Source organism: Muscardinus avellanarius, assembly GCF_963383645.1.
Source record: "Muscardinus avellanarius genome assembly, chromosome: 12".
Lineage (NCBI taxonomy): Eukaryota > Metazoa > Chordata > Mammalia > Rodentia > Gliridae > Muscardinus > Muscardinus avellanarius.
In genome coordinates, this window is record NC_137798.1 from 107,229,468 (window position 1) to 107,253,370 (window position 23,903).

Here is a 23,903-nt window from a genome sequence, read left to right on the forward strand (position 1 = left end):
GGGTGTGGCGGCGCACGCTTGTAATCCCAGGACTAGGGAGGCTGAAACAGGAGGACCACAGGTTCAAGGACAGCCCCAGCAACTAGTGAGACCATTTCCAAATAAAATATACAACTAGATCTGGGAGTGTAGCTAAGTGACTTTAAGCTGTCCAATAAAGTCCATTTTCAGCCAGGTGTGGTGGCGCACGCTTGTAAACCCAGCATCTGGAAGGCTGAGACAGAAGAATCTCGGTTCACAGCCAGCCTAAGCCACTTAGTGAGGCCCTTTGCAACTCAGTGAGACCATTTTTCAAAATAAAGAATAAAAACTAGGGCTGGAGGTGTAGTTCAGAGGTAGACTGCCCCTGGGTTCCATCCCCAGTACCGCAAAAAAAAAAAAAAAAAAAAAAAAAAAAGCCCATTTTTAGCTGTGTTTAGGATGCCAGGCCCCTGGTCTCCCTGGCACCCCCATCCCCAGGAGGGGGTCAGCCAACGTCAATGTGCTCCAGACCCAGGAAGGCTGAACCACGTCACCCCCATGGCCACCGTGGCACCCAGCCATGCCCACCTTCCTGCACCTCTGACCCCAGCTCCAAATAAAACATTAGCACCCAAAGAACAGGCAAGCCAAGCGTTTAAGTTATTAAATCAAATATACAGAGTGATTCATTTAATATATACATATGTACAGAAATGCACTTTCACGATGAGGGCGGCCGGGGCCGCGGCGGCAGCGGCCGGGCGCCGCAGTGAACGCTGACGGCTGCGAGGGGTCTGTGAAGGCACTTGTCACGAGCTTCAATACTGCCGCCCCGGGAGGGAAGCCGAGCAGTCGGGAAGGGCACTTCTGAAAGCACAGTTGAGATCTCTGGAGACAGTTTTGGGCAGGAGGAAGCAAGGATGGCGGCGGAGGGGGCTGACTGCAGAGAGGGCCAGCTCTACCACCAGCCTCGGGCCACGCTGGTGACCCCCGGCCCCACCGACAGCCAAGGGTGCCAACAGCCGCAGACCACGTTGGGGACCAGGGCCGCGCCAATAACCACAGGTCCCACGGTCAGTCCCAGGTCCTGCTGACAGCCGCAGCCACAGGTCCCACCGAGAGCCACGGCCACGCCGTCAGAAACAGGTCCCGCCAAGAACCGCGGGCCACAACATCGCCACAGGTCCCACCGAGAGCCACGGGCCGCCCCATAAGCCACAGGTCTCGTGGCCCGGAGCCCCAGCCGCGCCGCCGGCCACAGGTCCCACTGGAGGCCACGGCCACCCCACCTTCAGCCACAGGTCCCACCGAGAGCCACGGCCACGCCGTCGCCACAGGTCTCCTGGCCTGGAGCCACAGAGAGACCCAAACAAGGAATAAAAATATCTGTAAACGGTGCGCAACCTCTGCTGGCAAAGGCTGTGCGGTCTGGTCAGAACACAACGCCCTGCCCTCTCCTGCCGCACGGCGGGCAGCACAGGGGCCTTTACAAAAAGAGCGACCACGTGAGAGCGCTCCATTGTTTTCTGCCTGACAGTTATTGAATAACTTATACAAGGTTAAAGAAACGTAGAAAATAAACATTTGTTTTTTGTTTTTGGTGGGGTTTTTTTTACACAAAATAAAGAAACTATGCACACGGCCCGGCCTCCTATGGTCCGGCAGGTGGCGTGGGCCACGGCCCTACTCCTTGCCAGCCCGGCGCATGTCCTTGGTGCCCCTGACCGCACGGTTGTCCACTTTGGGGCCTGAGGCCCAGCGGGCTGGCCCCGGGTCTTTGGTGAATTTACTTGAGAGGAACTTCTCCACCTCCAGGGAGTCCTCCTCTCCACGGCCCAGCTCCTCGTCCTCCTCGTCCTCCCCGCTGCCCCCGTGGCCTGCCGGGCCGGGCAGCACCTCGCCTGCCCTACGTGGGGGCGGCGTGAAGTTCTTGCACTGGTACAGCACGTCCTTGTGGCCCCCGCCGCCCGGGCCGCTGCCGCCGGGCCGCTCGATGGGGTTTCGGATGGGGTTGAGAGGGGCCCACTGGTTGTTGGCGCTCTCGTCCCGTGGCAGCCGGCTCCTCTCCCGCTCTTTCCTGCGCTTCCGTGTCCACCACACGCAGATGACCACGCAGGTTAGCCACAGCACGCTGAACACACCACACAGCACGGGCAGCAGCAGACCTGAGGGGAGGGCTACATGAGGACCCAGACCCTGGTCCTGGCTGGCAGGTCGGGCCCTGGGGCAGGAGTAGGGCACAGCCCAGCCCAGCCTGAGCCCAGGGAGCCCCGGCCCCCACTCACCTGTGGAGGAGCCGCCCATGACAACGGTCTCCACCTTGACCTCAGTGACCGCCAGCAGCAGGGAGCTGTTCCCCCGCTGCGTGATGGCAGCCACAAGGGCATGGGCCGCACTCTGGATCAGGCTGCTGTCCGGCAGGTCCCTTGCGGGGCTGAAAGACTGCGGCGGCAGAGGGCAGCACTGTGGGGGCGACCTGAGGTACCACCCGTGTCCCGGGGCCCACCCCGATGTGGGAGGCCGTGCTGCCGTGAACGGCCTCTGGTTTCTGCAGGTGGGCGCCAGGATGGGCTGTCCCACACACGGCACGGGCCTCAGAAGCCCCAGGCTCCCCATGGGCCTGCCCGGGCTCATGGCACAGGGCCCGGAGGACATGCCCATGGGCAGATGCAGCCGGGTATGGCCCTGCCCAGCCCTTCCTCGCCCTTGCATCCTGGCCGCAGCCCTGGCCCTAGGGCCACGTCAACCAGCGTGGCCCTGTGCCTCTGCCCAGTGCCCTTCAGGATGGCGCTGGGCCCACGCCAATGCCCAGTGACACTATTCTTCCCCCGTTCTTGTCCTCGACCTCTGCTCCCCGTCCTGACCCTCTGTCTGGTGACCCCTGCCTAGGGTACCTTTCCTCGGCCAGTTCCCAGAGGCTCCAGCCCTGGGCTACTACAGGACCCACTCCAAGGACCCCTGTCCAAGAGCCCGGGCCTCTGTGGCTTCAGACGCTAGACACGAGGCCCAAGCCAGCGGCTCCTGGGCCTGGAGCACGTCACAGCACCCCGCGCCCCCAAGTCTCACTCACCACAGCCACCTCCACTGCGCTGGCCCCTGAGGACGCCCGGTCACAGAGCAGCAGGAGCAGGCGGTCGCGGGCCACAGCCCTTGTGGCGGGCAGCGCGCGGATCCCCGAGCAGATGGCGCCCACGGTAGTGCCCTGAGCAGACGGGTGGCATGAGCAGGGCCTAGGCCAAGAACCTAAGGCCGCCTGTCCCTTAGCCAGCCACGGGCTCCTGGAGGGAACCTTGCAAGCCGGCAGAGAGAGCAGGGCACGGAGGAAAGCCTGCCTCAACCCAGCTTGTCTCAGCAGCAGCGCCTGCTGTGAGCGGAAGAGGGCAGAGGGGCGCAGCGCAGGAGACGCGGAGGAAGCGGCAGGGCGGGCCTCGGAGCTCAGCCCTCCCTCCTGGGCGCTGGGCAGGCCAGGTCCGGGCAGTCGTCACCCAGGTGACAACTAAACTGCAGTCTGGACGGCAGCCAGACTAAACTGCGTGAGAGCTGCAGGCCCGGAGAGTGGCGCCCTCTCGTCTAACCCGCAGGTGGCCCTGGGACAGCCTGGCCCCGTCCGACGGGCCAGCCACAGCCGCTCGAGGCGGGTGGGGCTGCGGCCGGCTGGGCCAGCTGGGCGTACCTGGGGCACCTGGTCGCGGTTGAAGCGCAGTGTAAGGTGGGCGCAGTTGTTGTCCAGGTGGCTGGAGAGGGGCAGGCAGGGGGTGCTGGGCGGCAGGGGCTCCTCAGGGCCACACTCCCCCCAGGCCTCACAGGGTGGCTGCAGGCACTGGCCCGGGGCTTTCTCCTGGCATCGCTGCCCTGGTGGGCACTGGGCACTTGGGGAGACAGGCTGGCTGGACAGCAAACAAGGCTTCCACCCGCACCACACCTGCAGCAGATTGCCAGGACACACAGGCTTCATGCAGGGGAGATGCGGCTGGGCCAGCGGACCAGAGGCCCCACTCTGACCCACCACTGGGCCAGGAGGCCACTGGACGCCACTTTCTGCCAGAGCAGTAGGGTTTGGCGGGCCTAAGGCCAGCCTCAGGTTCCCCGAATGCAAGGAGGGTGGGCCTGGTTGCGGTAAGGTCCCTGCCTACTTGCCCCCTCCTCCAACAACGCCCCTGAGGTGGCCATACGTGCCCCTCGCCCACCCCGTCCAGCACCAGCCTGTCTCCAAGGGAGTCCTGACAGGATGCTCCTCGGGGTCTGGACGGGCAGGCCCACCTTGCTGCAGTCCCGGTGGCCATCCAGACAGCGGCAGCTGTTGCAGTCTTCCACCCAGGAGCTCCCGTGCGGGAACTGCGTACCCCGGGACCAGCAGGACCTCCCGAGCCAAATCACTATCGGGAGAAGAGGAACAAGTGTGGCAGTGGCCCCGGAGCCCAGGGCTGGCCCGAGCCCACCCAGCACAGGCCCACCCAGCCCACCTTCCTGGCACCGGGGGCCAGCTCGGCCAGGTGGGCAGCTACAGCGATACCCATCGATCTCGTCCACGCACGTGGCCCCGTAGGCACAGGGCGAGGACTGGCACTCGTCAATGTCTGCAGGGAGGCAATGGTGTTCAGCACCTGGCACGGGCAGCACCCCTGCAGGGCCACGGAGATGGGGGACAGGGGGGGAGGCCAGAGCCACCGGCCACCTGCTCCGTGCAGCCTAAGCGGGAGAGAGGCCGCCGCTCCCTCAAAGCCTAAGGCCCCTCCCCACGGCCCTCGCCCTCTGCACTGGGTGCCCAGGCCTCTGGGTCCAGCCCTCCCCAGGTGGACAAGTGGTGCAGGAAACAGCTGTGGCCTCCCTGTACTCCACGATAAGGTCACCACGACCCTGACTCCCAACGCCCAGCTGACTAGCGGGCCCCCCGGGGCCGAGGCCGCGGCCACCCCAGGCTGCTCACTGATGCGGCAGTCAGGACCCGCGAAGCCCGGTGCGCACTCGCAGCGGAACCAGTTGATGCCGTCAACACAGATGCCACCGTTGTAGCTGCGGGGAGAAGGCAGGCATCGGGGTCCTGCCCGTGACTCCCCCCACCAGCCTCTGCGGCGGCCACTTACCAGGGTAGAGGGTTGCAGTCATTGGTGTCTGGATTTGAGAGAAAAGGGGGGTGACTGGTCCAGCACCTGCCTGCCCAGCATCCCTCCGCAGCAGGCCGGGAGTCATGGGCAGATGGACACTACCGCACTGTCCATGCTGCCCAGCATGGCCAGCTGTGGGGATGAGCAGGAGCCCTGGGCTATAGGGATGCCCAGTTCTGGGAGCGGTTCTGGGAGTGGCTGTGCTAATGGGTCTGGTTAGGAATGGACTGGGATAGGGAGAGTGGGCCCCAACCCCAGGCCTCCCCCACCCAACAGGGGCCACCCCAGCCCCAGGCCCTGCCAGCTCACTGTGCGTGCAGGTGCGGCCCTCCCAGCCATCCCGGCAGATGCAGGAGAAGGAGTCCCCGCTGCCCACGCAGGTGCCCCCGTTCAGGCAGGGGTTGGGCAGGCAGCTGCTGTTCCTGGCTGTGAGGAGGGAGAAGGGTGCCTGTTCGTCAGAGCCTGGGCAGGCTCTAGCCCCGACGGGGGCAATAACCCCATCAGCCCGACCCTCCTGGAGCCAGGCGGCTGGAGCTGAAGGCCACTCCTGGGGGATCTCACCGATGGTGCAGGTACCGCCCTTCCAGCCAGGGGGGCAGGCACAGCGGAAGGTGTCACCACTGTCATAACAAGTGCCGCCATTGCTGCAGGTGTAGGCGTCACACTGGAACTCGCCTGCAGGCACACAGCTGCTCAGTGGGCAGCCCAGGCCCGCGGGAGAGGGCGACGCGCGGGCAGCCCAGGCCCGCGGGAGAGGGCGACACGCGGGCAGCCCAGGCCCGCAGGAGAGGGCAACGCACGGGGCCCCAGGCGCTCACGGGAGTGGCAGGTCTTGCCCTTCCAGCCATCGTCACACTCGCAGTAGAAGTCGTTGACCAGGTCATGGCATCGCCCGCGGCTGTGGCAGGGGTCGGGGAGGCAGTCGTTGGAATCTGGGGGCGAGGACGCGGGTCAGCAGAGGCCGCCGCGTGGCCGCGCCCCAGCGAGGGAGGGGGGCACTCACTGGTGTCGCACAGCTCGCCCTCCCAGCCGCTGGGGCAGAAGCAGCGGAAGGCGTCCACCTCGTCAATACACGTGCCCCCGTTGCGGCAGGGCCGGCTCAGGCAGTCGTCAATGTCTGCGGGAGAGGGCGCGTGAGCTGGGCCACGGCCGAGGCTGCCTGCTGCCCGCCACCCGCCACCCTGGACACTCACTCTCATGGCAGTAGGTACCCGTGAAGCCGCTGTCGCACACACAGGAGAAGTTACCCCCAGGCTGGCTGACGCAACGCCCGTGGGGGCCGCACACACCAGAGGGGGCCGCGCCCGGCACCCGGGGCCCCGCCGCAAAGCCGCAGCCATCGATCACTGGGGCAGACAGGGCAGGGGTCAGGCCCGCCTCCACCTGCGCCCCCACCCTCCGCGGGCCGCCCTCTGCACCTCTGCAGGCCCCACCGGGGCACGGAGCCCTGGGAACAGAGCAGTTCTTCCCGGCAAAATCTTCGGGGCAGGCGCAGTAATAGTCGCCTTCCAGGTTGTAGCAGCGAGCGCCATTGAGGCAGGGGCTTGGCTCACAGAAGTCAACGTCCACCTGCGGGGCCCAAGGAGGGGCATCCACGAGGGTCAAGCTCCACGTGAAGGCAGACCCCATGGGATCCCCAAGGCCAGTCCACTGCTCGGCCAGATAATCAGGCCCCTCGGCCCCGGCGGGCAGTGCCAACCAGAGCCCAAGGCCCGCCCACTCGAGAGCGTGGGCCTTGCTGGCTGGACGGAAACACCTGTGAGCCCCCAGGCCCCTCCCACCTCCTCGCCTCCACAGAAGCCCAGCTTCCTCTGCCTCCCACGGATGCATCCGGCCTCGGCTCCTCCCACAGCAGGAAGGCCGGCTCCTGACCCCCACACTACCAGGCCACCCTCGGAGCCAAGGCCTGCCCAGAGCTGGCCACCACCACGGGCCCTGGACCCGAGACCCGGCCTGCTACAGGCCCCAGGAAACCCGCTGGGCAGAAAGCTCCCTTTGCAGGAAGGGTAGGAGGCATCCCGTGACCAGGGTCAAGGAGAGCGGCCTGGGAGCAGGTGGACACCAGTAGGCTGTCCGAGGGAAACGAGGGCAGCCCACAACAGGGAGTGAGGAGGGTCTAGGGCTCCTGCCAGGAAGGGCTTGTCGCCACACAAAGGCCCACGGGGCTTGACTCTGGAGTCCCTTGGTGACCTGGCCAGACTCCTGGGGACATGGAGACAGTACGGGGACACTCCCCGGGTTCTCGGGGACAGCCCCCGCAGCAGTCTCACCTCACAGCGCAGCCCCGAGAAGCCCTTGGGGCAGTGGCACCGGAAGCCGTCCACCAGGTCCTCGCAGATACCGCCCCCACGGCAGGGGCTGCTGGCACACTCGTCCTGCTCCAGCTCGCAGTGCCGGCCTCCAAAGCCGCGCGGGCACACACACTGGTACCCGTTGACCAGGTCCTGGGAGGGCAGTGGGCAAGGCATGAGCCTCGAGCAGTCGCTGCAGCCCTCCACCCAGGCCGGGCAGGAGCTGGCCTTCCTTACCTTGCAGGTGCCGCCGTGTTGGCACTGCCCGCGACAGTCATTGACATCTGCAAGCAGAAGAGCAGAGTGGCTGTCAGCGCGGCCCCGGTGCTCCCCAGCCCCCCGCGCCGCCACCATACTGACTGATGTGGCAGTTGATGCCCTTCCAGCCCGGGATGCAATCGCAGTAATAGCCGCCAATCAGGTTTTTGCAAGAAAAAGCATTAAGGCACGGCTTCCCCTCACACTCGTTGGCGTCTGTGAACGAGACAAGGGAGCCGTGGGGCGCGGGCCCCACCTGCCCCACTGTGCCCCACGCCTGTCGCCTGCAGCCCCAGCAGCGAAACACACCCGTGCACATGCAGACCCAGCGGCACACACCCATGCACACGCGGACCCAGCAGCACACACCCATGCACACGCGGACCCGGCAGCACCAGCAAGGGCGGCGGCCACGGTGCAGCACACTCCCATGCACACGCAGACCCAGACAGCCCTTACCCAGCTGGCAGGTCGTCCCCACCCACTGCTCAGGACAGATACACTCAAAGCCGTCCACCTGGTCCACGCAGGTGCCACCGGCTGCACAAGGGTTCGAGGCACACTCGTCGATGTCTGTAGGGAGATGGAAGGAGACGGGGCTGTGGCCCGGATGGGGTGCGGTGGCCTGGGTTATGTGAGTCCCGGCCGGCAGGCTTGGCCCAGATCATGGATCAGGGACAGGGGCAATCCCACGTGTCTGTCTTTTATCCCTGACCATGATGTCATGGCCATCCGAGTGGACCTGGCACTGCACTCTACCCCGAGTGCTGTCCATTCCCCAGGCCCCCAGACGCCAGGCCAGAGCCCCAAACACACGCAGAAACTCACCAAGCGCGCAGGTGGGCCCGCTCCAGCCTGAGGGACAGTGGCACTCGAAGCCGGATGGCACCTCGTGGCAAGAGCCCCCGTTGGCACACGGGTTGGAGGCACAGGCGTGCTCAGCTGCAGACCAGAGCGGGGCTGGTGAGGTGGCCCCGGCCTGGCTCCCCAAGGGCTCCCCACCCGTGAGCGTGGAGGGGAAGCAGTCCGGAGCTGCACACCTTGCTCACAGTTCTTGCCCGAGTAGCCATCTGGGCAGGCACAATGGTACTGGTCCGGCTCAGCGTTGATGCAGGTACCCCCGTTGACGCAGGGATGGTGACTACCGCAGTAGTTCAGATCTGGGCGGGCGGTGGGCGCTCAGTGACTGGCCCCGCGGCGCCTGCCGGACCCCACCCCCCACCGCGGGCAGCTACCTTTGTCACAGAGCAGGCCCCCCCAGTTGGTCTCACAGTCACAGTGCCAGGGCTCCACGCAGCTGCCGTGCGCGCAGCCGGGGTAGGGCACACACTCGTCACAGAGCCTCCCCTGCCAGCCGTAGCTGCACCTGAGGGGGCGGGGCGAGGTGGTGAGCAGGTGGCCAGAGTGCCTGGGGCGCAGCTACACAGGCCGCCCCTGGCGGCGGCTTCCGGCCTTTGAACAGCGGCAGAGCCAGGCAGGGGCTAGGCCCCGCCAGCCAGCCCCTGTTGTGGGCATTCCCGGCCGCTGGCTGCCGATGGTCAGCCCCAGCTGTCCTGTCACTCCTTCCTGAGCTATTTTGGGGACCACCCCTGAGCCGGCCCCGAGAGCAGGCGCCGGGACAGGAAGGCCCTGCCGGGGCCCAGGACCAGAGCACCCGCTCCTACTCACCAGGTGCGGCCAGGGCGGCAGCGGCAACTGTGGCCTGAGCAGTCCAGCCAGACTGCCCGCTCTGGCCTGTGACCTTGGCCACCACATGTGACCTCACCACTACTCAAGGGCAGGAGTTGCCCTGTTTCCCAGCAAAGCCCTATAAAGATCACATCTTGTGGACAGGGAGACCAGGGCAGGCGGGCCACCCTTAGGCACTTCCTGACCCAGAAGGAGCCCCAGCCACACCCTGAAAACATCCCCTGCTGCAGCAGCGACCCTCCCTCCGAGTCATCTGGGGGGTGGGCAGGGTGGGACATGGCCCAGCCAGAGCCTGGGCCCCAGTGGGCTTCCCTCCAGGCCCAACGGGACTCCAGGGCCCCTTCCTAGAACACTCGCGTCCTGTGGGACGACAATGACGTCCAAGACGCATCACTTCCACGCCCGCACCCTCCAGTTATTTTTGTAGAAGGAAAGACCACAGCCCTTCCTGAGCTGCCCTTAACCACGCAGTGTGGAGGCTCAGCCAGGCTCTCCCGGCTCAGGACTGGGAAACTGAGGCCAGGAGGCAGGTGGCTCAGGGTCCAGTCTGGTGTGCATGGAGCGAGTCTACAGGGGCCTGCATCCCACCTGGGGTCCTCCCCCAGGTGACAGGGGAAACCAGGGCCAGGGTGGGGCTGTGACGTGTCTAGGGTCACCCGCCAGGGAGCACACAGCTGGGCTCGGAGCCCGGGCCTCCCTTGTGGGTCCCAAGGGCATGCTCCCGACCCTGGGCGGGGCAGCCCGTGCTGCCGCCAGCTCCCCCGCTGGCTCCGGGGCCTGAGGAGGTGGCAGGAAGGCTCAGCCATCTCCGCAGCATCCGGTCTGGTGGGCCGATGAGGGGGGGTGTCCTGCGCTGAAATTGGAGCCCTGGGCTGCTGGAGGCAGCTGGAGGCAGCTGGGCCTCACCCACAGGCCAAGGAAAGGGTAGGGGGCTTGCCTCCTGGACCCCAGGCCTCCGTCCCCTGCACGCCTGGCCTTCGCCTTCCCGCACCGTGCCAGGGGCTTCTCCTGCACCTCCTGCCACCACGGTGGGGCCACTTGGGCTGCCCAGCCGCTGACCGCCCAGAGACCCTGGCATAGCCATCAAAGTGGGGCCAAGGAGGGCGTGCAGGGCCGAGGCCGGGCCACTGGCCCACCCTGTGGATCATGCCCGCCTAGTCCCTCACCCGCAGGAGCCGCCACCCTGGGGCAGAGGCTCTCCCACCAGGAGGGGCATGGCCCAAGCCTTGGCACTGAAGTGCATGTGCCAGGTGGGGGCTCCCCAGCCCCGCTCACTCGCCACTCCCCAGCCAACACCCTTTTCCTGTCCCTATCCCAGTCAGGGTCCAGGCCATCTCACACTCAACGTTGTGACCTCAGGAAGGTTAACTGCGCCTCAGCAATGCCCCGTCTCAAAGACACACGCAAGCCCAGCCTCAGAAGAAGGGAGGCCCAGCCTCGGAGACTCCTCCGCTGCTGCAGGCCCAGGACGGTGCGGCTGCCCCAGCCCCTTCCAGAGCCTGCTCCGGCGCCCATGCTCCCCCTCACCCTCTGCTCTGCTCCACTGAATGGCTAAGGTCCCTCCGGGACTCCACCTGACCTCACCTGCCCACGTGCCCTCCAGTGGCCTCCGCCCCAAGCCCAAATGCCAGGACCGTCCTCTGGCTCCCCGACACGCCGCTCGCAGGCAGTTCCCTGGGCCGGCTACAAGCCCCTGGCATCTCCCCCACCCGGGCTTTCAACACACCTGTCTGCCAAGCATCACCGTCTCTTGGGACCCTCCCTCCCCAACACCCTGTCCCTCTGTCCCGCTCCCCATGGCCTCCTTGCCCTGCCAGGGCAGCACCACCGCTTGGCGGCTTGGGCAACAAGGCCCGGATCCTCTTGACCCCACACGCTTCCCTTCACGCAGCCTGGGCCAAGCCCCTTTCCCAATCCCTGCCCCCCAGAGGTCTGCAGGACCACCCACCCTCCACCTGCCACCATGACCTGGCCCACACCCCACGACAACCCGCCTCGCATTGCTGTGGCGCTGCTGTCTGGCCTCTGCCACAGACACGCGCAGGCCCGTTTGGCCGCCCTCCCCCGTCCCCGCTCCCATGCCCGCGTCCCTCAGGCAGGGAAGGAGCAGGCGCGGGTGCTCACCTGCACTCGCCAGGCACAGCGCATCCCCCGTGGAGCAGGTGACATCCTTGTTTGCACACAGCTGGAAGACAGCAGTGGAGAGGACGCAGCTGCAGCAGCCTCGCCTGGCCACCCGCCCCGCCCCACACTGCCCCACACTGCCCCCCTCACCTTCCTTGCACTCCTTGCCCATCCAGCCGTCCATGCAGGCCTTGTTGCCATACTGGTCGCAGGTGTAGTGGCCGAAGAAGTCGTCGCGGGGCCGGCAGAACTTGTTGCAGGTGGGGCTGTAGTAGTTCTCGTCACATCGGACGCGGATCTGCAGCTCCAGGTGCGCCACGTGGCCGCTGAAGTGCAGGCTCTTCCAGCGGTCCTCGGGGTTGATCATGCCCGCGTGCGACACCCGCTCGATCAGCAGCTCCTCTTTGGGGGGCAGTGGAGTCAGCCGGCTGCACCGCCCCGACCGCGCCCCAGGAAGCCGACCCGTGGACCGGGGGTGTCAGGGACACTCCCGTCGGCACCAGAAGCTCAGAGCCCAGGAGGCCCGACTGGCCCCTGCCCACCCTCCAGTCACCGGGCCCAGCACGGGCGGCCAGAGAGGGCGCTGCCAAAGCCACTGGCTCCGCCAGAGCACAGCCTGTGCCCGCAGTCCTGGCCCACTGCTAGCTACCCACCACAAGTGGCCTTGCTCCAACACCAGTGCCCCTGGGCACCACGTCGAGCCCCGGCCTGCGCGCCACTGCTCGGCTGTACACCCCTTTCCCCTTACCCCAATAGCATCCAACACACCCCTCTGCCCCCACCTCAAAACCGCCCCACGGGCCCCAGACAGGTGGACCCCACCATCCCTCCGCAGGTCTCACAGGAGACTGAGCCACGGGGGGCATGCGGGCGCCCCGACACCACACCCCGTGCCTGTGCGCTGGCCTGAACTTTCCACACCCCTGCAGACTCCACGCCCTCCTGTGCAAGTTAGCAGAGGCCCGGGCAAGCGGGCCTCACACCCCAAGCCCACTGCCCATCTTCCTGGGCCTGGATCTGCCTGCCGAGCCCCTGCCTCCACCTCGGCTCCTCGCCCAGTGCTCAGGGTCCCCAGGTCATCACTGCGGGTCTCTGGCTCGGCCTCACCCATCACTGGCTGCCGGGCACCTCAGGTGCAGCTCACAGCCCACACTGCACCCTCCTCCTGCCAGCTGCCCAGCCACGCCCGCTGACCTGTGTCCACAGGGGCGCCCAGAGCCCCAGCCCGGCCAGCGGCCTCCATCACACGCCCACGGGCCCGCCTCCACCACCTTGCGCCCGTGGCCAGCCAGGTCTGCGCACCGTGGCCCTGCCGTGAGGTTCTCCTCCCTCTATTCACAGAAACTCTGCCTCCCGCTGCCATGCTGGCACCCCCACATGCCAGCCGTGGGGGCGGCATCAAGGGAGCCACAAAGCCAGGCAGGGCCACTTTGGGGGGCCTACTCCACAGCATCACCAACATGAGCCACAGAACACGCCCGGCACGGTGACAGCCAAGAAGCTGGGAGCGGGGGAAGAGAGCAGCGCACACAGTCCTGCAAGATCACAAGCGCGCCAGAGCTTCCTGGCAGACGGAGCAAAAGGGGCAAGCACACGTGGGATCCTCTGGGTTAAGGGAGTCTCTGGGTATGTGAGCCTTTGCCCTCCACAGAGAGAGGACCGGCCCCCTGGCCCCGTGCACCCCCGCCCCAAGGGAAGCCGGGCGCAGCCGCCCAGGGCACTCACCATCCGGGCTGGTATCGTTGTCCCAGTCCCAGGCCTCCACGATGAGGGTGAAGGAACGCTGTAGACAGGGGGGGTCCGTCAGGCACCTGCCGGCTCTGGGTACCCGGCCCCAGGTGAGCGCCCCCACACCCTCATCCCTGCCTCAGCAGACCCCAAGGCACCCCACCCAAGGAGGAAGACCCTCAGGGCAGCATCCCAGCCTTAACAGGTTGGCAGGAACGGGACGGGGCTCGGGGGCACAGGGGCGTTTCCGGCAGGACTGGGGCCGGGCCGTACCGCACAGTGTGAGGTCCTGCTTCGAGCCCACCAGGGACACAAGCTGAGGCCACCCCAGCTGCCCCACCACCAGGCATAGGGGGCGACTGCCAGAGGCCTCCCCAACCCTGACAGGCCCAGGTACACGTGCAGAAACAGGCAAAACCCACGGCGCCTCCGCCCCAGGACAGGGGCAGGGCAGGAGGTGCCCTGGCTGTACAGAGAGACAAGGAAACGAAGGCCAGGAGGCCCTCCTGCGAGGCTCAACTACGAGAACGCTCCTGCCGCCCTCCAGCGACACGCCCACCCCATGGAAGGTAGCGTGAGCCACCTGTAGCCAGCACTGCGGCCTCAGGCAGGTGCAGGCCGGGGGCAGGCAGTACTAGCCTCGCCCCTGGCGTCCCGCTGTCCTCTCCTGGGGCACGCCCCACCACGCCAGGCACAGCCAGAGCCTCGCAACCCGCCTGGGGATGCTCCCCTGGCCCCACCCCATGCCTGGTGACACCGTGTGTGGATACCCCAAGCTTCACTCACAGCCCTCCCAAGCACCTGCTCCACCACGGAGCGAGACGGCAACCAGGATGACCCAGACCCCTTCTAGAAGCTTCTCTGGCCCCATGGGATTCCATCCCCCTTTAAGCTTCTTTTAAGGCCTCTTCCTCACACTCGCAGCAGCCACCACAGCCCCCACCAGCGCCAGCCCCAGCAGCTGCCCTTCTCCCAGACCCCTGCAGCCCTTGGGGCCCCCACCCATCAGTGCCCAACCCTCACCTGCCCGGGCCAGCGCCCCGGCTCCTGAGCTCCTCCTCCCCTAGCCACCAGCCTAGCACACCGCTGTCTGGACATCTTGGCAGTCAGTCCCACCGTCCCCGTGACAGCCAAGGCACCGGCCCTCCTTCACTGGCTAGCTCTTAACACGGCACACTCCGTCCCAGCGGGGGAGCTGGGGCCAGGGCGGGCATGCAGGCTGCGGGGCATGAGGGGCTGGCACTGTGGGCATCCACACTGCAGGGGCTGGCGCAGGGACGGGTGTCACGGAGGGCAGAGGCCCAGTGCACTTTTGTCACTGATGCTTGGCAGAGTGGGTGGCCGCTGGGTGCCTGGACCAGCGATCAACCAGCCATTCTGGTGGCTGGACAGGGAACCATCGATGGTGCAGGGTCAGGGCAGGCCCAGCCCACTGGCCACGTGGTGGGCAAAGGCCCAGGCCTGGCCTGCTGGTCTCTCCACACAGCCACCCCTGGGCTTTGGGATGAGCAGGGAACACCCCCCCGCCCGCAGCTCCCAGGAAACCCACGCCAGCCGCCCAGGTAGGATTACCGCCACCCTTGCTTGAGCCTGGGCTCCAGTTACATGCTCCCAGAGGGACATGTGCCTGCCCGCCGCCCAGGAGGGCCCCACCACCCGCCAGCTGGGCTCCCTACACCTGGACGGCAGGAAGTCATCCAGGGAGAACCTGAGCCTGCAGGCGGGGCGGCACCTGTGCGCCTCGCCCCACCTGCCAGCCCTCCCAGCTCCTCTCCCCCAGCCAGCCCCCGGACTCAGTCCCCTTCTCTGCAAATGACCAGCTCTGGCCCCTGTGCCTGCAGGTGCTGGCCCATGATCTTGGACAGGGTTTTGCCACCCCCCCCCATCCTATATGACCAAAGGGACAACCGTGCCTGGGTTGGAGGTGGGGAGTGTCCTGCTGTCCTGGGATGGGGCGGTGGGCGCAGGTTAGAACCTACTACCTCCCAGACTCCCCAGCAAGCAGAGAGAAGAACCCAGAGCCTCCTCCCAGGCCAGCCCAGCGGGACCATCTGCCTGCCGGCTCCCGGGGACCCTGAAGGCCCTCCCTTACTGTAAGGGCCATCCCCAGCCCATCATCACCTGACTGTCCCTCCTCAGCACCCCCAGACGGGGCGGATGGGACGGGAAACGAGGATGCAAGATGCAGGAGAGGAAGACCAAATGTACCACGCCCTGCCTGCAGCCGAGTGCCCAGACCGGCGGCCCAAGGTTCCCCGGTTCTCTCCCTCAGCATCTCCACCCGGCCCCCCAGCGCAGCCCTGGGTGCTGGAGCCAGGAGCTAAGCACAGATACATTTCCTGAAACCCGAGCTTGGAGAGGCCTAAGCCTCTGTTGCCATCGTCACCCAAGAGAGGGGGAGGGTGCCACTACCCCCAGGCCACCCTATTCCCAAGAGCAGCAGGGCCTTGCCTAGGTGCCCCCACCCCTCCAGACGCCCAGGGTAGGCAGTGCCTGCTCACACCCACCCAGCCTGGACCTGGGGACAGGGGCCAGCTCAGCCTGGGGGCTGAGGTAGGGACCAGGTCTGCCTACAGTCCTGGATGGGGACCAGCTCAAGTCAGGGGTCCCAGGATGGGGGTCCGGCTCAGGCCTGGGGTCCAGGGGTGGGGGTCCGGCTCAGGCCTGGGGTCCAGGGGTGGGGGTCCGGCTCAGGCCTGGGGTCCAGGGGTGGGGGTCCGGCTCAGGCCTGGGGTCCAGGGGTGGGGGTCCGGCTCAGGCCTGGGGTCCAGGGGTGGGGGTCCGGCTCAGGCCTGGGGTCCAGGGGTGGGGGTCCGGCTCAGGCCTGGGGTCCAGGGGTGGGGGTCCGGCTCAGGCCTGGGGTCCAGGGGTGGGGGTCCGGCTCAGGCCTGGGGTCCAGGGGTGGGGGTCCGGCTCAGGCCTGGGGTCCAGGGGTGGGGGTCCGGCTCAGGCCTGGGGTCCAGGGATGGGGGTCCAGCTCAGGCCTGGGGCCCAGGGATGGGGGACTGGCTTTGGCTTAGGATTTAGGGATAGAATCAGCTCTAGTCTGAAGGCTAGGGATGGGGGGACCAGCTCAGACCTGGGGCCTGGGGACAAGGGCTAACTCCAGTAGGAACAAGCTCAACCCTAGTGCCTGAGGACAGGGGACCAGCTCGGGTCTGGGGATGGAGGACCAGCTTGGGCCTGAGAACGGAGGACCAGTTCAGGCCTGGAGACAGAGGACCAGCTCGGGTCTATGGATGGAGGACCAGCTCGGGCCTGGGGATGGAAGACCAGCTCAGATCTGGGGATAGAGGACCAGCTCGAATCTGGGGATGGAGGACCAGCTCAGGTCTGGGGATGGAGGACCAGCTCGAATCTGGGGATGGAGGACCAGCTCAGGTCTGAGGATGGAGGACCAGCTCGAATCTGGGGATGGAGGACCAGCTCAGGTCTGGGGATGGAGGACCAGCTCGAATCTGCGGATGGAGGACCAGCTCGGGCCTGAGGATAGAGGACGAACTTGGGCCTGGGGATGGAAGACCAGCTCGGGTCTAGGGCTGGAGGTCTGGGGATGGGAACCAGCTCAGGCTGGATGTGGCAACAGAGACTTGAGTCAGGATGGAGGACCACCTCAGATCTGGGGATGGAGGACCACCTCAGGCCCCGGGGATGGAGGACTAGCTCGGGTCTAGGGATGGAGGACCAGCTCTGGCCTGGGGCCTGGGGATGGGGACTAGCTCAGGCTGAATGTGGCAACAGGGACCAGCATGAGTCTGGGGATGGGGACCAGCTCAGGATTGGGGCCTGGGGATCTGGGCCACATCTGGGGCCTGGGATTAGAGATCCTGGTCTCTACACCAGTACCATCAACAGTCTCTGGCCTGGTTCCCCCAGGCCCCTCGCTGGCCTCGCCCACTCCCTCATGGCTCGGTGTGGACACCAATCAGCAGCTCCAGAGCCCCTCAGAGCCAAGGCCCTTTCCCAACCCGCTCTCTCTGAATCTCTCTCCTACAACACTGCTGCCTCATACCCCCCTCCTGCCTGACCAAGGACCAGAGACAAGGCCCCAGGCATTACCAAATCCTCCACTGGCTAGGGGCCTCCTTCCCTGCTCCCGCGGCCTCCAGCCCACCCCATGCCAAAGCCCTTAAACAGCACTCCAACCTGTAGGGCAGGTGGTCAGAAGCAGAGCACACTCAGCTTCCACTGAACCCACCCAAGCAGGGCTCCGGGGCCGACCAAGGTGGGGGCAGAGCAGTGGTAACCCGAGGTGGTGGGATGGGAGGAGGCCAGTGTCTCTCCAGCCCCAAGCGAGGCAGCAGGCAGGCTGGACCTCACAGCTGGCAAGGACACTCGGTACCTCCAGGCACAGGCCCTCCTGGGAACTGCGGAGGCCAGGTCCCCATGGCAACAGATGCAGTGGGGCTCAGCCCTGTGTCCACCCCCAGCACTCACAGCCCCAACCAGCAGCCCACAGCATGCTGCACCCCCCTTCACTTCCCACTTGACGGGGCAACCCACCCCCAAGCCTACTGGGAAACCTTGGCTAGACAGTGGAGGATGGGAAGGAGGAGCAGGGCTGGGCAGTTGGGGAGCCAGGAGGGGGTCTCAGCAGAGCCCACGCTGGGTGCCCTGCAGCCCCCACTGGCTTCATCAAGGTCAAAAGGCGTGGCCACGCCCACCACAGGAGACAGCCAGCTCTGGAACCGGGAGTCACCAGAAGCAGGGGCCCGGGCTCAGCTTGGACTCTGTACGGCCCCTCCCCTGTCTCGGTTTCCCCCACAGCCCCAGCTCTGCCACGGAGCCCACAATCCACCATGCCGAAGTACCCGGATGCCCCTCTGGCACCCGCAGCATGCACAGTAGGGCAGGGCAGGTCCATCTCCAATGAAGCTGAGCAGAGGCAGGGGGAGACCCTCACTGCCCAGGTCACAGCCTCCCTCAGTCCGTAGATGACTCCTGAACCTGCCACCCACCAGAGCTCAAAGGAAAGTAGCCCGTTCTCGTCCAAGTCCCCCAAGGCCCACCTGCCTCACTCAGAGAACTCACACCAGTGACTGAACTCGGACTCCACCCTGCCAGCCACAGACCAGACATCAGGAGCAACTGGCAATAATGGCTTCTGGAGAGCACGGGGCTGGGCCAAGAGCAGAGAGCCTGCCCAACATGTGGGCGACCTACGGTGGCCTGCACCTTCACATTCTAGACCCCATCGGCTGGCCCCAGGTAACAAGGAGCCACGAGTCCCAGAGAGCACAAAGGAGGCGCGAGTGCTCCCAGGAGGCCCTCCTCACACCCGCTGCAGGGAGCCCAAAGCGTCCCAGCTGGTGGGTCCCAGAGAGCACCTGCCTCAGTCCCCAGGGGGCTGGGCTACCAGCACCCCAGTGAGCACCTGGATTCCAAACCCACCCAGCTCCCGGGGCAGAGCTGGACTTGTGGCAAGCTGGGGCAGCGTGGCCGCGGGGCTGCTGCCGGCCCAGCGGAAATACCAGGGTGCTGGAATCACCGTGCCAGCTCCACGCCTGGCAGCCGAGCCACACAGGAGGGGAGAAGGGAGCCCAGAGCTGCCCCCAACACACCTCTGCCCCTGGCCCCGGCCCTCCACCTGGGGCACCTGAGGAGGCCAGCTGGAGCAGGAAGGGAGGCCAGGGGCCCAGAGCCGCGCAGGCTCCCAGGAAAGCAAGGGCCTGCCCCATCCCATCCCACGGAGGCCGGCCGGCTGGCGGGGCAGAGCGCCACGAGGGACACGCGTTGGCCCGCCACATTCCTCCAGGGCCTCCCTGCCCCCACATCCACCACCGCCAACTTGAGCAGAAAACACATCCTCAGGTAGCGATTCGGAGCGCGCTGGCTGCAGCCCAAGCGCAGATGACAGGCTGCGGGCCCTGCTCAGACCTGCCTGCTGCGCTGTGGGGGCGAGGGGGCTGGGCGGCGGCAACTGCCGGCCCCGCCCGCCTGCCCCTGCCCTTTGCCATCCTGGGGACACATTCCCCAAGTGCTGGGGGCTGGCTGGGGGGCCTTGGCCGCCTCCCTGTGTGGGCAGGCACCAGGAAAGGTAGTGATGGAGAGGCGGCTGGCCCGCCCAGGTGAGCCCCGGCTCTATCTGACCTTGGCTGGCCCCAGGATGCCAGGTGGACGCACTGCCGTGTCTCTGGGCAGCGGAGCCAGCCAGAGGTCCCCGGCCAGGAAGGCCCTTAGGCCGCTGCCCCGTCCACTCCAACTCACACTCTGGGAATACCCCCTTCCTCCCCCAGGAGCCTACTCACAGGACGCTCCCATTCCTGCCCCCACCCAGTTCCAGGCCTGCAGACTGACCCGAGCAGGTAAGGAAGGACCTCCAAGCGCCAGGGCCAGAGAGGCCACGTCAAGGCCAAAAGGCTCCCTGCCCCAGCCTCCTCCGTGCTGTGCTGAGGCCGGAATCCCTGCGACCCTGATCCCCAATGCCCTCCTCCCAGCACACCCAGGCCGGGCTCCCAGCCAGACTGGCCGCCCCCACGGAAAGCAGGAAGCCCCTAGACCCGGCTCCCCACCTCCCAAAATGAACAAAACCAAGACAGCCGCAAGCGGGCGGCACCTCGCAGGGTCACAACCACTGCCTCTGGCTTCCCCCCACACGCAGGCATCGGGCCCTCCCGGCCCAGGTCCCAGGTGCCCGCCAGTGCCCCGGGGGCATCCAGGAAACTGCAGGGCGGGCGCGGCTGGCCACGGGCCCGGGGCGGCTCCGCCGGGGCCTGCCCCAGACCGGCCCCAGCACGCGCGGCGCACAGGCCTCCCCGCCCAGCCAGACACGCGCGGGGACGCCGGCACACGCCAGGGCCGCCGCGCACGCGGGCCCCGCGACCCCGCGCGCCCACGTGGCCGGGCGCGGACCGGCCCGGAGCACGCGCCCGGCCGCCGCCGCGGCGCCCCCTGCCGGCCCCGCCCGCGGGCTCGGGCGCCGCAGGTGCGGGCGGCGGGCGGGCGGGCGGGCGGGCGCGCGCCGGGGAGAGCGCGGCGCGGGGGGGCGCACCTACCGGCCAGGCGAACTGGAAGGGGATGACGACGAGGCCCGGGTTCTGGTCGGCGCCGGCCCGCGCCCGCGCGCGCGCTCGGTCCCCCGCAGCGCCCGCCGGCGGCAGGTGGAAGGAGTTGCCGCCCAGCACGGGCGTGGCGCCGTGGCCGTAGCTGCACGGCCCCGTGGGCGTCACCTTGGCCTGGTACTCCTTGAGGCACACGCGCACGTACGTGTCGCACTCGTCGCGGCCGCAGCCGCCCGCGCGCGAGGTCCGGCCGTCGCCGTCGCAGCAGGCGCCGCTCAGCAGCTCCCCGTTGGCGTTCCGCAGCGCGCTCAGCTGCAGCTCGAAATAGCCCAGGGGCCGCGCCGCCTAAAAATAAGGCGGCGGGAGCGAGGGCGCGCGGCCGGGGGCGCCGGCGGCCGCCGCCCCCCGCGCCCGCCGCCCGCCGCCCGGGCCCCCGCTCACCTGCACGCACAGCGCCAGCAGCAGCCGCAGCAGCAGCCGCCGGGGCCCGCGCCCCCGGGCCCGCATCGCCGCCGCCGCCCGCACCGCGCGGCGCCGCGCCGGCCTCCAGCGCCGCCCGCCCGGCTCGGAGCGGCGGCACCGCGGCGGCTCGCGGCTGGGCGGCGGGCAGGGCAGGGGCGGCGGCTGGGGCTCGGCGCGGCCGCGCTCGGCGGCCCGGCTCCCCCGGCTCCCCCGGCGGCGGCGGCGGCGGCGGCGGCGGCGGCGGGTCCCGGCCTCGCTCTGCGCGCCCGCGCTCCGGCACCGCAGCCCACAAGTTCGGGACGAGACTGACAGCTCGCTCGCCCATTCGTCACGCGCGCACCTGCATATGCATGAGGGGGCGGGGCGCGCCGCGGGGTGGGGCCGGGGGTCGGGCGCCCCGGGCTTTAAAGGCGACGAGGGCGCGGCCTGCGAGCGGGCTCCGGGCGCGGGGCCGCGGCGCTGCCGCCTGGCCTCGGCCGGGCGAGGCGGGCCGGGCTGCCCGGGCCCTCCCCGGCGCCCGAGCTCCCGCGGGGCCCGGGAGCCTGGAGGCGGGGCGCCCCTGAGGTCGCCCCCGTGCTCCCCTCCCCTCCCCTCCGGGGCCGCCGCGGCGCTGCGGCGCGTCCCAGAGGACAGCCGCCGGCTGCGCAAACCCGAGATCGGCCCCACGCGGGGTGGGCGCGGCCCGGGGGCCCGAGAAGCCCCAGCCCCCGGCGCGCCCCCTTCCCCAGGGCATCGCCCGACTCGACTCCTCACCCTCCCGCCGCCTCCGCGCCGGCTGCAGGGGGCGCTGCTCCCCTCCCACGCCCCGACCCGCCCCTTCGCGAGCGGTACGACGACCTAGCAGCCAGCCGACTAATGCTGCTCTGTGCGGCCTGTGTGCTCGGGGGCGCTGGTCCCCAGGCCGTGGCCTCTGGGGCCACCCAGGCCAGAGGCCCTTGACTGGGAAGTGGGGGAGGAGCTGCCCGACCCCTTTCACGCAAACACAAAAACTCTCCCCTGGCGGCTCCCCGAATCCTAGAGCAAGCCAGCCCACTCCCCCTGGGGCCCAGGCTGCAGCGGCACAGGTGCCGGCCAGATTGAGGGGCTGGGGCAGCAGGGGAAAGGTGGGCGGAGGGCCTGCCCTCCCTGGCAGCCTGCCCTGGGGATGCCCTCCCATCCAGCTACCCGCAGGATCAAGTCCAGGGTCAGGGGCCTGGGAGGGGTGGGCCAGAGCCCCCCTGCCCACAGCCACTGAGCCACTGGCTCTGCTCGCTCCGAGCGTACACCGACCTGAGCCCCTCGGGCTTGCAGGTGGGTCGGTCAGGGGCAAGACACAAGCCAGGCCCAGCCACACACAGACCCCCACCAAAAAGGGAATTTGAGCGGTGGTGTCCGGAGCTTCCCCGCTCCCTTCCCCTGCGAGAGGGGGTTCCTGCTGGGACTCCTCCATTCTTTTGCTCTGGCCCCACCCACATCCCACAGCCCCAGCTGCCGAGGGAGGCCCTGGGGCCTCTGATAGCACTTGGCCAAGCAGTGGACAAGGTGGTCACAGCCCGGCGCACCCTCAGGACCTCTCTGTCCAGGGGTGGATGGGGACTGGGATGAATAACATAGAACAAGAATCCCCAAGGCCAAGGTGGATGGCCAGGACAGGCGGGAGGCCAGAGGGTCGCAGGCCTGCCAGGTGAGGGGCCACGGCTATGGGTATCAAAGGCCCAAAGGAGCCTGGCCGGGCGGGCGAGGACCTGTGTGGAGAACGGGGTCCAGGCCAAGCTGTGGGGAAGCCACAGCCGTCCCACCTGGGCGGAGGGGGGATCGGAAAAGCAGCCTACCTTCCCACCATGAGCACTGGCTGCGGGCAGGGAAGGGTTGGCCAGGGCTCTGCCACAGCGCAGGTGGAGGGCCAGGGCTGAGGCGGGGGAGTCCAGCCGCGTAGACCTGCGCCTCCCCCCAGTGCATGCCTGGCTTCCTGCTCCAGCCTGGGCCAGCTCTCACCCCTCATGTTGCCGGGGGCTCCCTGGTCTGCATCAGTGCAGTCCGTCCCAGGTGTGCTTGGCCCAGCCTGGACACCAGCTCCCCGGCATCAGGCAGCACCTGGGTCAGTCCCCACCTCCCTGCCCAGGATGCTGCTGGCCACCCTGCCGTGGTGACCTTCCCTTCCTGCTCCCTGGGAGCCACCGATGGGGACGTCTGGTGCCAGGAGAGGCTCAGGGCCAGACGGTGGCATATCTGTGCTCAGGGAGGCCCTGGGCCTTGGAGACGGTCCCCTCCCTATCGGGACTTCTGCAGCCAGGAATGCCAGCAGTGTCCCCATGTGTGGGGTCCAGAACTCCGCAGTGGGAACTGTTGGCTCCCACAGAGATGTGGAAGGGTGCATTTGACCCAAGGCCGAGGTGGATGGCCACGAGCATCCCGTGGTGCACCTAGCTGGCCTGCCTCTCCTTCCTAGGCCTCCACCATTACCCTGAGGCCCACTGGGCCAGCCTCTCAGCTCTACCTGCCCCCAGCTGCACCCCCAGCCCCCCAGCTCCAGAGGCCTAGGTGCGTCCTGAGCGGGTCTTCGGCTTGACCTAGGCGGGCACGGAGCGGCGAGGGCCCTCCGGGGCCGCAGGCTGGGACCGGGCAGTCCGGGATTTGGACAGAGCTGGCTGGCTCAGGGCTGAGCTGTGCTTCCGCCTGCATCCTGCGGGGCTAAATATAGCGGTCCGGGAGGGGAGTTTCCGGTTACAGCCCCCCCACTCCAGTGCCGGGAAATCGATGCCAGCTCCATTAGGCCTGGCCGCCGTGCCTGCTGACCTGCCCATCAGGCTGCAGAGTGAGGGGATGGATGGCACCCAAGTCCAGGCCCTGCGCCCTTCCCCGCCCCAGCCAGGAGCCCTCCCAGGATGCTTCTAGAGCCACCCACCCCACCCAGTGCCAGCCAGGAGCCACTCAGCACTTGCAGGTCAAACCGGAGCTCTCATGGTGGGCCTGGGCTGGCTGAGGGAGTAGGGGCGCGGCTGGGCTGGAGAGGGCTTCTGTCCTGGGAACCCTGGGGGCCACCCTGGGCAGGAGCTGGGCCTGGCCAGGACCCCACTGCCTCCTGGCCACACACAAGCCCAAGGCCCCTCCCTGGCAGCCCTGTCACACCTGGCCCAGGCCTGCAAGGCTCCACCTGCCTGCGGCCACATTTGCATGCAGGTGTTGCTGCCCCAGTGGGCCTCTCGGCACAGCCTAGGACCAGGCCCACCAGGGCTTGCACTGTGCTGCAGGTGTTCTCTGGGTGAGCCTGAGTGCCCCTCCATGCTCATCCACGCAAAGCACCT

The 23,903-nt window shown here is 67.7% G+C and overlaps 1 protein-coding gene across 2 annotated transcripts; it reads right to left on the reverse strand.

The window, feature by feature from the left end:
• Positions 1–1,644: 1,644 nt before the first annotated feature.
• On the reverse strand, positions 1,645–20,664 carry JAG2 (jagged canonical Notch ligand 2; the record flags this gene model as incomplete). Of its 2 annotated transcripts, XM_080708333.1 has the most annotated exons (26): positions 1,645–2,126; positions 2,247–2,403; positions 3,032–3,163; positions 3,635–3,883; positions 4,222–4,337; positions 4,425–4,538; positions 4,889–4,974; positions 5,046–5,073; positions 5,376–5,492; positions 5,628–5,741; positions 5,885–5,998; positions 6,070–6,183; positions 6,260–6,412; positions 6,485–6,635; positions 7,337–7,510; positions 7,595–7,641; positions 7,718–7,831; positions 8,075–8,188; positions 8,444–8,557; positions 8,656–8,775; positions 8,851–8,981; positions 11,429–11,489; positions 11,579–11,830; positions 13,154–13,211; positions 20,152–20,502; positions 20,599–20,664. In XM_080708333.1, 26 exons carry the CDS (start codon positions 20,662–20,664, stop codon positions 1,645–1,647), a joined length of 3,729 nt encoding a protein of 1,242 aa, XP_080564459.1. The 2 variants fall into 2 exon arrangements, with proteins under 2 accessions (XP_080564459.1, XP_080564460.1); XM_080708334.1 differs by lacking the exon at positions 7,718–7,831.
• Between the last annotated feature and the right edge of the window lie 3,239 nt (positions 20,665–23,903).